The 14,490-nt window shown below is 42.3% G+C and overlaps 1 protein-coding gene across 1 annotated transcript in view; it reads left to right on the top strand.

The window, feature by feature from the left end:
• Swap70 (switching B cell complex subunit SWAP70) overlaps positions 1–14,490 on the top strand; it is a 65,124-nt gene that overhangs the window by 35,249 nt on the left and 15,385 nt on the right. The window contains exons 3-6 of the mRNA XM_028875823.2: positions 2,149–2,322; positions 9,440–9,667; positions 10,971–11,117; positions 13,163–13,271. Coding sequence (XP_028731656.1) covers positions 2,149–2,322; positions 9,440–9,667; positions 10,971–11,117; positions 13,163–13,271 — 658 coding nt within the window. The remainder of the gene's footprint in view (positions 1–2,148; positions 2,323–9,439; positions 9,668–10,970; positions 11,118–13,162; positions 13,272–14,490) is intronic.

Below are 14,490 nucleotides of genomic sequence, written 5' to 3'. Positions count from 1 at the left end.
ATTCCTAGCACCTAAAAGGTCGGGGAGGGCGGACAGCATTGAGATGACTCATCTGATAAATCTGTTTGCCACCAAGTCTGACAACCTGAGTTTGGTCTTCAGCATCCACACGGTGGAAGGAAAAACCTGACTCCTGAAAGATAGCCCCCAACCTTCACATATAAATAAGTCTTCAGTAAATGGTGTTGGGGCTAGATAAAGAAACAGGTAAAGCAGGGACACTTGCTGCCATAGTCCATCCACGGATCTGCCACGTATGATGAAAATGTGGGAAGTGACAGCAGAACAAGATGGGGCTGATGGCAAAGTACAGAGAGCATCTTTCTGCTTCCTGGAGTCTGGTTTGCCAACCACAAACTCTGGCTGGAGGTCAAGAGCAGCATCTCCCTGAGGCTAGCAGGGGCTTCTTCACATTATATACAACACAGGTCACTTCTCCAAAATAAATAATACATGCTTTGCTCCTGTTGTGCTGCTCACCAGCTCCTCCGCAGTGCCTCCCATATTGTCCCAGAATATGACTTTAACAATGAAGATCACTGAGCCTCAGCTGTCAGGACAGATAAATCCTCACTCCTTACTGTGAATGACCAGCCTCTTCCTGACCCCGTCTTCACCTCTATAGTCTCAATTTTCCCTGTGTCCTGTGCAGTGGATATTTGCCAGTATTGATCTGACTGGCCTTTGAACTCTTCTGAACAAGACCTGTCTCACATGAAGATGCAGAAAAGTATAGGTCCTCATTTTCCCTGTCACCTGAACATGAGAATGTGACTCAGGCTCAGTAGGGACCCACTGTAGTGAGTGACATAGAGGCCCCAGGACAGGTGCAGTGGTGGTGTCTTCATGTTATAGTGGCTGTGGGGTCCTCACCAGACTGTTCCTTTGATTGAGTTGGACAGAAGTTCTAGCTCCTACCCTACCTTGGTACTGGCGCAGGTTCAGTGCCTCCTTTTTCTGGCTCATGTTGGATCTGTGAGGTTACTCTTTGTTCTCCTAATGAACTTCCTTTTTTGTTTAAAGGAACACAGTGGATTCTGTCCATTGCACTCATGGAAGCCTTAGCTAAGACCATCTTCTAGCATATAGTTTCCCACTGTGTAGCTTTGCGCCTTTCCTGGAACTCACTTGGTAGCCCAGGCTGGCCTCGAACTCACAGAGATCCGCCTGTCTCTGCCTCCTGAGTGCTGGGATTAAAGGCGTGTGCCACCACCGCCCGGCTCCCACTTACATTTGACTGCCCGCTTTTCTTCTAAACTGGCCATGGTTGCTGTCACTTCTGATAACTTCTACTCTATAAACTGGAGCATGCTTTATCCCATTCTTGATCTGTTTGACCTTTTTTACTTTTTTCAGTAGTAGGGATCAAACCCAGACCTTGAACATGTTGCACAAGCATTTCACCACTGAGCCAAACCTCAGCCCAAATATCATGTAGCCCCTCATTCAGGTTGGATTAGCTACTCAGCATTCCCATGGCATCTTCTGCCTGTCTTGGTTACAGTAATTTGTCACACCATTTTATAATTATCTTTATGTTCCTTGGAGAGACAGGCTAGTATTGATTATCTGTCTCTGGAAAGTAATAAGTATGGTATAAATTTTTCTTGTTGAGGAATGAGAAAGTATTGATTACATACTATATTAAAACTGACTACTTGCATGTGTTTTCTCTGATAAACTAAATGTGTAAGAGCATAGATCAAGTTCTTCATCTTTGCCTCATTTCATAGCACAGTAATCAGCTCTTAGAGTGTTAGAGTCAAGAATGAATGGTACAGCTGTCTCAGGATTTCAGTTCAACAGTTTTTCTGTAACAAAGTTTCTTCTTTGCCCATATAAATAAAAATGGAGTAAAATAGGGTATCGGAATGTGGCCCATAGTGATTGGCATTCTCAGCTCTGACAGGTCTGATGAATATCTGTGCTCAGTTAGTGTCAAGGACAGATGCTACCTCAAGGTCAGGCTAAGTAGAATTCTTAGCTGAGTCACTGACAGTGTATCAGGGGCAGATATGTGGAATATGGTTATTGGTTAGTAGAAAGCTTGCTGAGGCTTCTTCTATTTTATGCATGCACTCTGTGTGTGTACATGCATGTGTGACTTTATTTTGGACTGGCTCAGAAGTTTTCTTCTTTCTGTTTTAGGTCCAAGACAACTTTGACAAGATTGAATTCAATAGAATGTGTTGGACCCTCTGTGTCAAGAAAAACCTCACAAAGAATCCACTACTCATTACAGAAGATGATGCATTTAAAGTGTGGGTCATTTTCAACTTTTTGTCTGAGGACAAGTATCCATTAATTATTGTGCCAGAAGAGGTAAGGTGTGTGGCTTTGGGGAGTTTTTAGATGTCTAGGCACAGAGTAGACCTGGCCTGCAAACATTTGTGTTGATTCATTGTTTATATTAGAGGCAATGGTTTTTTGATCAGAGGCAAAAACAGGTTAAGTTAAAAAGCTTAAGGATTTGGAGATTTGCAGGGACGGTGAGACTCTTCTTGGAATTGCTGTGATTGCAGATGAATCCATCCTCATTATATCTAGGGTATTTGCTCAGTACAAGGGACAACATAATTTTCAGTTCTCGTGGAAGAACTGGGCTCTGTGGGAAACACATAGGATCCAGAATGTTCTCTTGCTGTGTTAGGAGTAGGTACTACTGTTTCAAAGTCTCGATGATGGCTGTTTCCTAGAGCTTTCAAAGCAAATGAAAGCACCTCTGCTGGTCTTCTGGATTATTCCCCCTGAACTTCCAAAGAGCAGACAGCGGGAATAAGAATAAGGTTTCTGTGTTTTCTGGAAACCAAGGATGCAAGAGAGGTTTGACCAGACAAGGACCTTTCTGAATCAAGATGACAATTTCCTGTAGGAGGCAGCTACCTTCATGAAATCGTGATAATGATGTTATTGAGTCCTGTGTCTGAACTTTTGGATCTCGGAGTACTCTGCAGAGCACAGCTAACTGGTCTGTTCTAGATAAGGCCATAACCAGCAGATTAAATTTGTATCCTCTTGTTCCATGCCTGCTCATGTCAATAGTGCCTGGTTGTGAGGCAAGTTTCAGTGCTGGGCAACTAGAGGTAGCATACTATTTTTGTATAAAGCCTGGCCTTTGAAACAGACTGATTTTTGAAACGGGACTTCACCACTTACCCACAGAGTAACAAATTAACCTAATCTGAGTCTCCCCATCTTTAAAATGGAGATTGTTGTTTTCTGCAGTGCACCTTGTGAGACTGAGCAAGGTGACATATATTTAGCATTTGGTGTAGTACCTTGATGCATGCTCTCTACAGAGATGTACTCATGCATTTGGTAGTCAACGAATGGATGGCAAGTTGATGAACAAGTGGGACATGATGAGGGAGGGTATGGCATGTTTGGTGTTGGAGGTAGACTATTCTTGTGGAAAATATACAACTAGAGCTAGTGAGAGGCCAGGGCAAGAGAGAGACATGGAGAAACCACAGGAGTGGGGCAGGCGGAAGCAACCATAGTAGGAGTTGTGAGAGCCAAGGAGAACCTTGGGGCTGTTTCTATAGCAGCAGGAGGAAGTAGATTTGGTAAAGGAAGCAGAACTGGGCAGGCTGTGAGATAAAAGGAGATGCATGAGAATGTTAAATTGCAGAAAAATCAGATAGTGGTAAGAAGGAGCCCCTGGATTTAACAATAGGTAGTTGTTGATAAGGAGGGAAAGGCAGTTTCTCTATGGTAGGGGAACAGTTTCTTACTGTTAAATATGGTAATGCTGTAGGTATTGATGTATGTTAAAGGGGAACTAGAAAGCCACATCTCAGAGCGCTGCCCAGCACAATCCAGAGATTGAGTGGGATAATGGTGGCCCCAAAACGCACTTCACAGACATGGCTGCTGCTCAGAGTTGTGCACATACTATTTTCTTTTTTTTAGAAAAGAATTTTATTATTACTACTACTACTGTTATTATTTTATGTGTGTGAGTGTTTTGCTTGCATGTATGCCTGTGTACCACATGTGTGCCTGATGGTCTTGGGGGTCAGAAAAGGGCATTGGGGGTCCCTGGAACTGGAGTTATGGAAAGTTGTTTGCCATCATGTGGATGTAGACAGTGATCTTAGCTGCTGAGCCATATCTCAAACCCCATGTAAGATTTTAGCATGACCTTTTTTTTTTTTTTTTTGGAGACAGGGTCTTTCTACAGAGCCCTGGCTATCATGGAACTCACTATGTAGAACAGGCTGGTCTCAAACTCAGAGATCTGCCTGCCTTTGCTTCCTGAGTGTGGGGATTAAAGGTGTGAGCCACCATTGCCCAACTTTCCAATATGGTCTTTGAAGATATTTTGCAGCCACACTTGAAATTCCAAGTTTATTCATGTGTTGGAATCAGAGGTGGATGGGTCGCTGACCCTTGACCTTTTGGATTTTTCTGTCACTAAAATATCCTTGGTGGACCTGACCGCCACTTTGTCTTGCTTTCAGAATTAGCAGTTAAGTAGCAAGGGTTGTGTGCTTACTTGGTTTATGGACAAGGCAAATGCTTTCCTGATTTGGGGGCTTTGTCGTCACTGAGCCACTACTGTGGTCAGCTTCTCGATGACTCTGAGGAGCAACAGGACCTGCATGGGCCTTGATGGACCTGATGCTGTCTTTGCTGCAGCCCAGAGCCTAGCCAGATGCTCCTGTGTGCTCACCTCCACTGTTAGGCTGACACGAACAGTTTGTCCTCTTTCAAACATGTTACTCCTGTTTGGGAAGCCAATGGTCTCTCTTGGGTGCAGTGGATCTTGTGTATCGTGTGGGCTCACTACGTGCTTTGCATTGTCAAGTGCCTCTGCATCTCTTAGTGTCAGAATTAGCATGGTGCTGTACTTCTAGCCCTGGGGAAGGCTGAGGCCTGCCTGGTTTACATGGCAGTATCTGTTTCAACAACAGAAGTAGAGTTAGACTCAGAGATGATTCCTGTGGGACAGAGAAGGGGTCACTGGAGCATGTTAATGTGAAATGGCTCCACTGCTGAGTCAGCCCTCTGAGGGTTAACCCATGGCCTGGGGCCCACTGAGATCGGGTGTGTCACCTGCCCTTTGGCAAGCACTGCAACCCCAACTTCACCCTATGTTGTGGAAAACACAGCCACTAAATGTTGCTTCCTTTCTACAAGTTTAACAACCTAAAAACTGTATTTGAGCTGTTTTAGAAATGCAAATTTTTAGAAAATGTAATGTGAGGCCGGGCGGTGGTGGCGCAGCACGCCTTTAATCCCAGCACTCGGGAAGCAGAGTCAGGCGGATCTCTGTGAGTTCGAGCAGCCTGGGCTACCAAGTGAGTCCCAAGAAAGGCGCAAAGCTACACAGAGAAACCCTGTCTTGAAAAAAAAAAAAAAAGAAAGAAAATGTAATGTGAAAACATATTTAAAACATGCAAATTCTTTGTGGGTTTAAATTAAATTCCCATTGGGAATTTTTAAAGTTTTACAAATTCACAGTGTCATACATATGAGAAGCCTAATGTTTATTGCATAGAACTCTAAATAGAATGTGTCTATGTGTATATACATACTCAAATTTATCTGTCTTCTGTCTATCTATCTATCTATCTATCTATCTATCTATCTATCTATCTATCTATCTATCTAACTTTTGACAGAATAAAAATTCAAGCCAAAGGCCTAGAGAAATCCCATTCAGCTTGAGATTTCTTCTTTGTTATTTTTGGTGAAATCTGCTTGGAAGGAGGAAGCAAGCTGCTTCCTGAACTGAATGAGCCTTAGAAATGGTGCAGGGCACTGTAAACCAACCCTGGCACATGACTCATTATTTAGTTTACTTGAATAGTGGAGCATGAGAATGTGTCTCTTTGGCCAGCATAATCAAAATGCCCTTCTGCTGTTTGGTTATGGTAAGTATATGATTTGTCGGAAGTCACCAGGAGAAGATAACAGTTGCTGGGAATAATGGCTTGTGTGTGCTGGGCTGGAAGTCAGCCTCCCAGGGCTTGACGAGTGCCTTTAGGAAGGACGTGATGAACTTGGGAGGCTGCTTTGAGAACTGAGTTGTGGGTAACATTCCTTTTCTGAGTTGCAAACCAAAGGTTACCTGGTGAAGACAGGAGCCCAGAGTTGGACGGTACAGGTGGCCTCGTCCAGATGGTGGGTAAGGCAGAGCTGCGGCTGCCTCCTGACTTGGTCATGGGCTACATTAGCTTGTCAGGCCTCTGTAGTCCCTCTCCTGCACACACACGTGCCCACACACGTGTGCTTCCCTCACTGGATTGGTAAGGTGTCTGCCTGTATTCTTGTTATAAGCTAAGTCATAACCAGCAGCCTAGAGCCTTCTTCTTGGCACCCTTAGGGATTAGAGCTTCTGTGTATGTTAATGCCACTGTCCACTGCTTATTTTACTTTGAACCATTATTTATATAACTCTCCTTTATTACATGGTTGGAAGGTAAGATGGAGCCTCATGTAGCCCAGGCTGGCTTTGAACTCCTGATGTTCCTGCCACCAACACGACCCTTACTGGTTTCTTTTTCTTTTAACTTTTTTTGATGTTGTTTTGTCTCTTCTTGACCATAGTCATTTTTCCTATTATCTTTTCTGCTTTTTTTCTCTTCCATCATCTGTTCTTCCCCGCCACTCCAAAGGTATGAGGGTCTAAGCAGTCAGTGGCATGTCTTCAGCAAGAGAAGGGAAAGGCTTCAGTGTGTTTCTCTTCAACACATAACATGTGTTGACATCTCTCATGCTTTTCAAGGCCTCTGGTAAGCTTTTCCCAAGGGAGTGTCTATCATTAGCTAAGTCTTTAGAACTTGGGATGGTTTTTGAACTTGTGATACTTAGTGAATGTAAATTTCTTTGCCTTCTTTTCCTATTATACTTTATTATTTCACAAATGACATTATAATCACATTAATGGGGATGCAAAGAATAAAACAGAGAAGATGAACCCCAAGTCTTATTTGTAGCTAAAGATTTTCTTTGTTTTTGACAAATGTTTGCCAGAAAATCTGTATGGTGTTTATGCAGGTCCATTTAACTTTGCATTCTTTGCTTTCTCAAATGTAATTTCTCACCCAGGGCCGGGCGGTGGTAGCGCGCCTTTAATCCCAGCACTCTGGGAGGCAGAGGCGGGTGGATCTCTGTGAGTTCGAGGCCAGCCTGGTCTACAGAGTGAGTTCCAGGACAGGCTCCAAAGCTACACAGAGGAACCCTGTCTCAAGAAATTTTTTACTCGGTGTGGAGGGGAAGCAGCATTGATGGTGTGCCTGCCGGGCAGCTTTGTGCAAACTGTTCTCTGTGTGTCTTCTTTTATCTCTTTCGATGATGAGTGTTGTCATCCCCATTTCACAGATGAGGAAACTGGAGCTTAGTTTAGTTCGTGTCAGATGTTAGTTGAGGCCTGCTGTACTTCAGGTGCCCTGCCGAGCTCTGGGAATCCAAAGACAGATGGGGCAGGGCCCTTCTGAGAGGAGTTGAGGAAATGGTGGAGAAGCAAATGAGGCCTGGAAATGGAACAGAGCGCTAAGTGCAGCAGGGACACGGAAGAGGATGCAGGGCCTGCGCTAGTGCTGCTTAGAGCTGGTTAGAGCTGGTTAGAGCTGGTTAGAGCAAGTTTGCTAGGCCAGTGTGAAGGCCCTTGGAGCCTGTTAAAACACAGTGTGGCCTAGAAAGGGTGAGAGGCCAAGCGTGAGGCTTGAAGCAAACAGATGGAGGAGGAGGAACACATTTGTGAACCTTATGGAAAAAAGGTATTTTCTTTCTCTTTCTCCTGTGCTTTTGTTTTGTTTTGATTTTGGAGACAGAATCTCACTATGCAGTTCTGGCTGACCTGAAACAGAGCTCTGTCTGCCTCAGTCTCCCAAATTCTGGGATTAAAGGTGTGTGTCACCACGCCCAGCTAAGTTATTTTCTTTCCATTTCAAGCTTATAGGAAGATAAACATTTTATATCCTGGCTCGGCACACACAAATGTGCACACAAAAACCTGGCTGTCTTGTGGTTGGATTAGAATATTTTCCATTCCATTGCACAAAATACTGGTTGATTTGATGGTGAAAAACACCGGGTCTGGGACTAATGTCAGCAGCATTTTGTTACTGGTTTGATGTGAGTGGTGAGGACCTGGAATACTGGTGTGCGTTTTTGTGGATGGTAGTGCACCAACTGAAATCATAGTGAGGGGAGGGGACCAGAAAGGAAAAGAGATGGGATGGCAATGAGCAGAGGTACATGGTGTGTATGTGTGGAGCTGTTAGAATCAGACCCGTCAATTTGCACAGTGAATATGCTCTGGAATACACCAGATCGAGAGGAAGCATGGGGAAGGTAGGGAGGAGCAATGTTTGAGAATATGTGTAGCACACTCAGAAGAAAAGCAGTGTCACCTGCTCATGTCATCACTGCCTCGTGTCTTTCCTTTTCCTTCTCCCTGGCCCTCGCTATTTTCCTAGATAATGTTTGATGTTTCAAGATTTAGTAAGCCCTTCTGGCTCACACTAGGAATCCAGTCATATTTATAACATCATCAGTGTTCTAATGGATGGAGACATCAGGAAATAAGTAGTTGGTTTACATAGGAAATCTGTAAATTAGGGAATAACTTGTGCATTTGAGATGTTTATTTAATAACTACGAGCTTCCATGTTCTATGTATCAGTGTCGAGAGTTCATCTGTACAATACAGAGTGTGCACGCAGTGGGTTGTCAGTTTTCATTTACTTACTAGGACAGCAGAGAACAACCTCTGGTGTTTTATGTGTATAGCTTTCCCTAGCAATGGGAGTTTCTTTAAAGAGGTATTCTTTTGGAAGTATAAAGAATATTTCCTGCTGGATGGTGGCACATTCCTTTAATTCCAACACTTGGGAGGCAGAGGCAGGCAGAGCTCCGAGTTTGAGGCCAGCTTGGTTTCCAGAGGGAGTTCCAGGACAACCAGGGTTGTTATACAAGAAACCCTGTCTCCAAAAACAAAAACAAACAAACAAACATATATATCTGAGTTGACCCCAATAGTGTGAATAACACAAATGAATACTTGTCTGTCTGTCTGTCTGTCTATCTATCTATCTATCTATCTATCTATCTATCTATCTATCTATACTACCTATCTATACCTAAGAGATTTTCTATTCATTTTACATACCAATCACAGATTTCTGTCCTCCTTCTCCTTCCTCCCCTACAAATGAATACTTACGTTAAAAATACAAAATAATTAGCCAGGTGGTAGTGGTGTACATCTTTGGTTCCAGCACTCAGGAGGCAGAGGCAGGCGGATCTCTATGAATTCGAGGCCAGCCTGGTCTACAGAGTGAGTTCCAGGACAGCCAAAGCTACAGAGAGAAACCCTCTCTCGAAAAACCAAAAACAAACAAAACAAAACAAAAACAAAAAAAAACAAAACAAACCAACAAAAACCCCACAAACCTAAAAAAAAGAATAATTAACTTTTCCCCTACAGATTGAATACCTGCTTAAGAAACTTACAGAAGCTATGGGAGGAGGTTGGCAACAAGAACAATTTGAACATTACAAAATAAACTTTGATGACAGTAAAGATGGCCTTTCTGTGTGGGAACTTATTGAGCTAATTGGAAATGGACAGTTCAGCAAGGGCATGGACCGCCAGACAGTGTCTATGGCCATTAACGAAGTCTTCAATGAGCTTATCTTAGATGTGTTGAAGCAGGTAAGAGGACCGTGACACTGCTCTCCCTCGTCTTTCGAGTTTGATGTGGGAAACAGAAGAGCTTCCTTCCCTCTCCCCTGCCTCTCCTTCCCCCTGCCTTCTTTTCTGGAGAGATGGTGTAAGTCACTTATACTCCTTAAATGATTTAGAACAAAAATAAAGTTCCTATTTTCTCTTTATTAGAGTTTTAGAATTCACCCCCGCCTTGCTGGGATATGGAAGATTGAACCCCAAGGCATTATGCATTCTAGACAAGCTCTCTACAATTGAGCTGTCTCTCTGGTTCTAGGCTCGTGTTTTAGAGTTTCCAGCACAGTTTTGAAATACAGTTAAGAATTGAGAAGTTACTATTTTTGAAGGGACTGTTCAAATCTCCAAACTATTTTTAAAAAGTACTCTCATATTTTTAACAGAATTAGAAAAACACCTTTACCTTCAGAAAGAGATACTTTTATATAGCAAAGTTGTATTTATCTTATCAAACTTTTTTTGTTGTCTCATCACCCAACATAGTGCCTGATATGCATGTAGGAACCAAATACTAAATAGAGCATCTGTCTGTCTGGTCGGTCCCCCCCTCCCTGCCTGTCTTGAGACAGGTTCTCACTCCGTAGCTCTGGCTAGCCTGGAAGTCATTATGTGACCAGGCTGGCCTCAGATCTGCCTGCTGGGGTTGAAGGTGTGCATATACACATCTTTCAAGCATTTTACATTAATATATTGAATAATAACTCTGCTTTCGGGTTTCCTTACTTAGCTCCTTTCTTTGTTCAGTAGGTAATTATTATTGTCTTTGTTCTTTTTTTCTGATGGAGTCCATCAATAAGCATTTATTAAGGCTTAACTTGTACAAGGTTTTGGTATTTCAAGGAAGTATGTGACACAGCTCTGTTCACATACCTATGTGTCTCCTTTTGGTGCCAGGAAATTCCAGACATTTTCGTATATCTATAAATATTTCAACAAATGTCTTAAAAGGTAAAGCAATTTAGGAAAATTTACTGTGTATCAATACCAAAGGTTCTGTTATCTGTGTGTAACTTGCAGAGACTCTCTGAGATGTCTAAAATTACATGTAAACCTTTGTATGTCGCTGTGTGGATTTGACTGGGGATCATGCCTCTGGCCTTCATAGATCCTCAGAGACTCCAGTCCATGATCCACATGAGTGAGAACCGTTGACATTTGTGTATTTAGCTCCAGGTATCAGATAGTGGAGTAAATAAGGCAATCAAAGAAGGACCGTCAAACTCTTACACATAAAAAAAGCACACACATCTACATTAGGTTTAATCTTTCATAGGGTTACATGATGAAAAAAGGCCACAAACGGAAAAACTGGACTGAGCGGTGGTTTGTGTTAAAACCCAACATCATCTCCTACTTTGTGAGTGAGGACCTGAAAGATAAGAAGGGAGACATCCTCTTGGATGAAAACTGCTGTGTGGAGGTGAGTGGTGGCTTCTCTGCATGCTTGTCCTCTGCTGCCCCCTGCTGTCTACAGACTTTCTCGTCCTCACTCTTCCAGATTAAACCTTCAAGTAAATGTCCAAGTGGACATTTCCAAAATAAAGTATAGTCACTGTGACTTCTAATCTAAACCAAAATTAAAGATGGCTGACAAAATGTGTACTTAATATGAATTTATTTTCTGCCTTATGCTTGGGAATAAAGTATTATTAAAAATAAATATTAATATTAAATAATAAGATTAAATCTGAGAGATTTGTATTTAAGGAATCATTTATTGAGTAAAACCAAGTCATTAAAAAGGCAAAAAAATGCAGTAAGATAATATTGGAAATTATCAATAGACTAAAAGATCTGGGGCATTTTGATTAGAGCAAATAGAAGAAAATTGATCAGTAAAATTAAGTACTTTGGGTGATGTTTTTCTTTTTTGGGAAGATAGGGTCTTGGGTAGCTCAGGTTGTACTTAAAGTCGCTATGTAGTCAGAGATGGCTTTGAATTCCTTATCCTCCTGCCTCTTCTACCCCAGGTGCAAGGATTACATGTGCTACCACACTTTACCTTGTTTTTGGAGACAGAGACACATTTATGTATTTATTTATGAGACATGATCTCATATAGTCTGGGTGGTTTTAAACTTGCTATGGCCTTGAACGCTTGATCATTCAGCTGCTTTCTATACAGTGCTAGGATTATAGATGTGAACCTCCATACCTACCTTGAGTGACTTATTTCATAGCTGTTAATTCTGTAAAGATGTGAAGTCCTCAAGAATGTAACTTCTGTTGGGTGAGGTGGCACATATCTGTAATCCCAGCACTCAGGAGGCTGGAGGATCTACTTAGCCAGGGCTACATAGCGAGACCTTGTCTTAAAAAAAAGTTTTTTAGGCCGGGCGGTGGTGGCGCATGCCTAGGCGGATCTCTGTGAGTTCGAGGCCAGCCTGGGCTACCAAGTGAGCTCCAGGAAAGGCACAAAGCTACACAGAGAAACCCTGTCTCGAAAAACCAAAAAAAAAAAAAAAAAGTTTTTTAGATTTGATTTGTATATGAACCACCACTTGTGTCTGTATTTATTGAAGAACATTTAAAATATGGGAGTTCACACTCACCTATAGAAATAGTATAGAGATACATTAATGCTCTGGGGTAAGGAGTGCCAGCCAAGGGGCTTGCTTATATTCAGCTAAACTGAGACCTAGAAGATTACTATAAGCCCTACCATTTTACTCCTAAAGACAGAGTAAAGAACCACATAAAGAACCGCAGGGCACTGGTAGTAACACCCCAGGTGAAGGAAAAGCCATAGCAGGCAGAGGTCTCCTCTAACAGTTATGTGGGTGTCCCTTCCAGGGTTCTTGCAGGGGGCATGCTCAAGTGAAAGAATTGTACTCCAGAAAGCAGAGCGTAGGGTCCTCTTGTCCTCACCAGCCATTATAGTTCTTCCTTTGTAGATGTGGCCTCTCACTCAGGGGTCATTGTAGTCACACACGAGGCTGCCTGGGACACAGCATTAGTAAATCAGATATTTGCATTTGTCAGTGTTTTTCATTGGCATTGAGTTTCAGTTAGATTTGTATAAATAGTTAAGAAATGAATTGAAAAACATAAGAAGAAAACTTAAGCTGAGTGTAGGTGGCACATGTCTGTAATCCCAGACATGTGCTCTTGAGAAACTGGGCCCAAAGGGTCATGAGTTCAAGATTGGCCTAGTGTACATTGTGAGACCCTGTCTCCATAAACAAACTGATAGTTTCCTCTTCAAGGACTACGCTTCCCAGATTCCCTCGAGGACTGTGGAAGTCATTGCCACCCCTAGAAGAGGCCATATCCCATCTTCCTCTGTGGGTATTTGGGCATCTGCACTTGTGGGTGACAAAGATGCCCCCTCTCCACGAATAAACATAGTCGGTCCCACCTAAGGTCAGGTCAAGCTGCTTTCTGCCTTCTCTCTGCAGCTGCTTTTTAATCATCTCACACAAGGAAGAAGAAAAGTTTAAAGCACTAATCATGCTTCTGTTTTAGTCTCTGCCTGACAAAGATGGAAAGAAATGTCTGTTCCTAATAAAATGCTTTGAGAAGACCTTTGAGATCAGCGCTTCAGATAAGAAGAAGAAACAAGAGTGGATTCAGGGTAGGACATTTTTTATTGTTTTCTGTGAAAAAACTTGAGAGCAGAACTGGGCACAGGCACACGTTTTTTAATCCTAACACTTGGGAGGTAGACACAGGAGGATCAGCCTGGGCTACTTTAGATCCTGCCTAAAAAAAATACATCCCCCCCCCAAAAAAAAATGATGAATGTTCCAGCTTTCTGTTTTCAAATCTCACAGTGTTGTTTCCTTATGTCATGGCTATTGCTACATTCGAAAGAAAACACGAGTTCCCCCTTTTTTTGGTCAATTTATTTGCATACTGCCTTTGTGAGGGATAAAACTATATTTTAAGTCTTACTATCCTAATCCTTGAAAGGTCCCCCCCTCTTTAGGCTTATGAAAAATGTTAGAGATCACTTTGAGATTCTGTTCATATGCAAGGCAGAAAAGGAATTTATGGAGTGGTTTTGAACACATCAAGAGTTTTTTTTAAGTAACTCAGGAAATCAATAACTTGAGAGAGCATTGTGCTAAGCATAAAAGGAAGTGAATGATGTGTAGACATGTCCATTTGCTTAAAATATCTCAGAAGAAAGAGAAATGGTTAGCCTTAGTTGCTGATGGCCAGGAACCCAGAGCTTGGAAGATAGGAGCAGGCAGAAACTTTCCTGAATGTCTGTTCATACTTCTTGAATTTGAACAGTAGGTATTAGTAATCCAAGAAATTAAATTTAAATGGTTGAAAACACCAAGAGCCAGGTATGGTGGTTCAAGCCTGTGATCCCACCACCCAGGAGGCAGAGGCAGTGGATTGCTGTCAGTTTGAAGCCAGTCTGGGCTACTTAATAGGTTCAGGCCAACTTCAGTTATAGAGTCAAATTCTGTTTCAACAAACCAGAAAAGTTGCTGGGGAGATGGTTCAGTGATTAAGAGAACTGACAGGTCCTCTAGAGGACCTGGGTCTGACGTCCAGCACCTACATGGTGGTTTACAACCATCTGTAACTCCAATCCCAGGGGATCTGACACCCTCCTCTGACCTCTGTGGTCATCAGACACATACATGATGCACATACATATATGTAGACAAAACACTCATAAGTATAAGAAAAACAGAAAATAAATGAGATTTTTATGTGAAATATATGTATGTAAATGATATGCATCTGGAATATACACGTGTCTTACAAAGTCCTTTGTGTGCTGTGCTGTATGTAGATTTCCAAAAAATGGCAATGACTGTGATATGTGTGTAGGT

This window comes from Peromyscus leucopus, chromosome 1 (genome assembly GCF_004664715.2).
Source record: "Peromyscus leucopus breed LL Stock chromosome 1, UCI_PerLeu_2.1, whole genome shotgun sequence".
In the NCBI taxonomy this organism is placed as follows: Eukaryota; Metazoa; Chordata; class Mammalia; order Rodentia; family Cricetidae; genus Peromyscus; species Peromyscus leucopus.
This window is presented reverse-complemented; position numbering and strand designations above follow the sequence as displayed.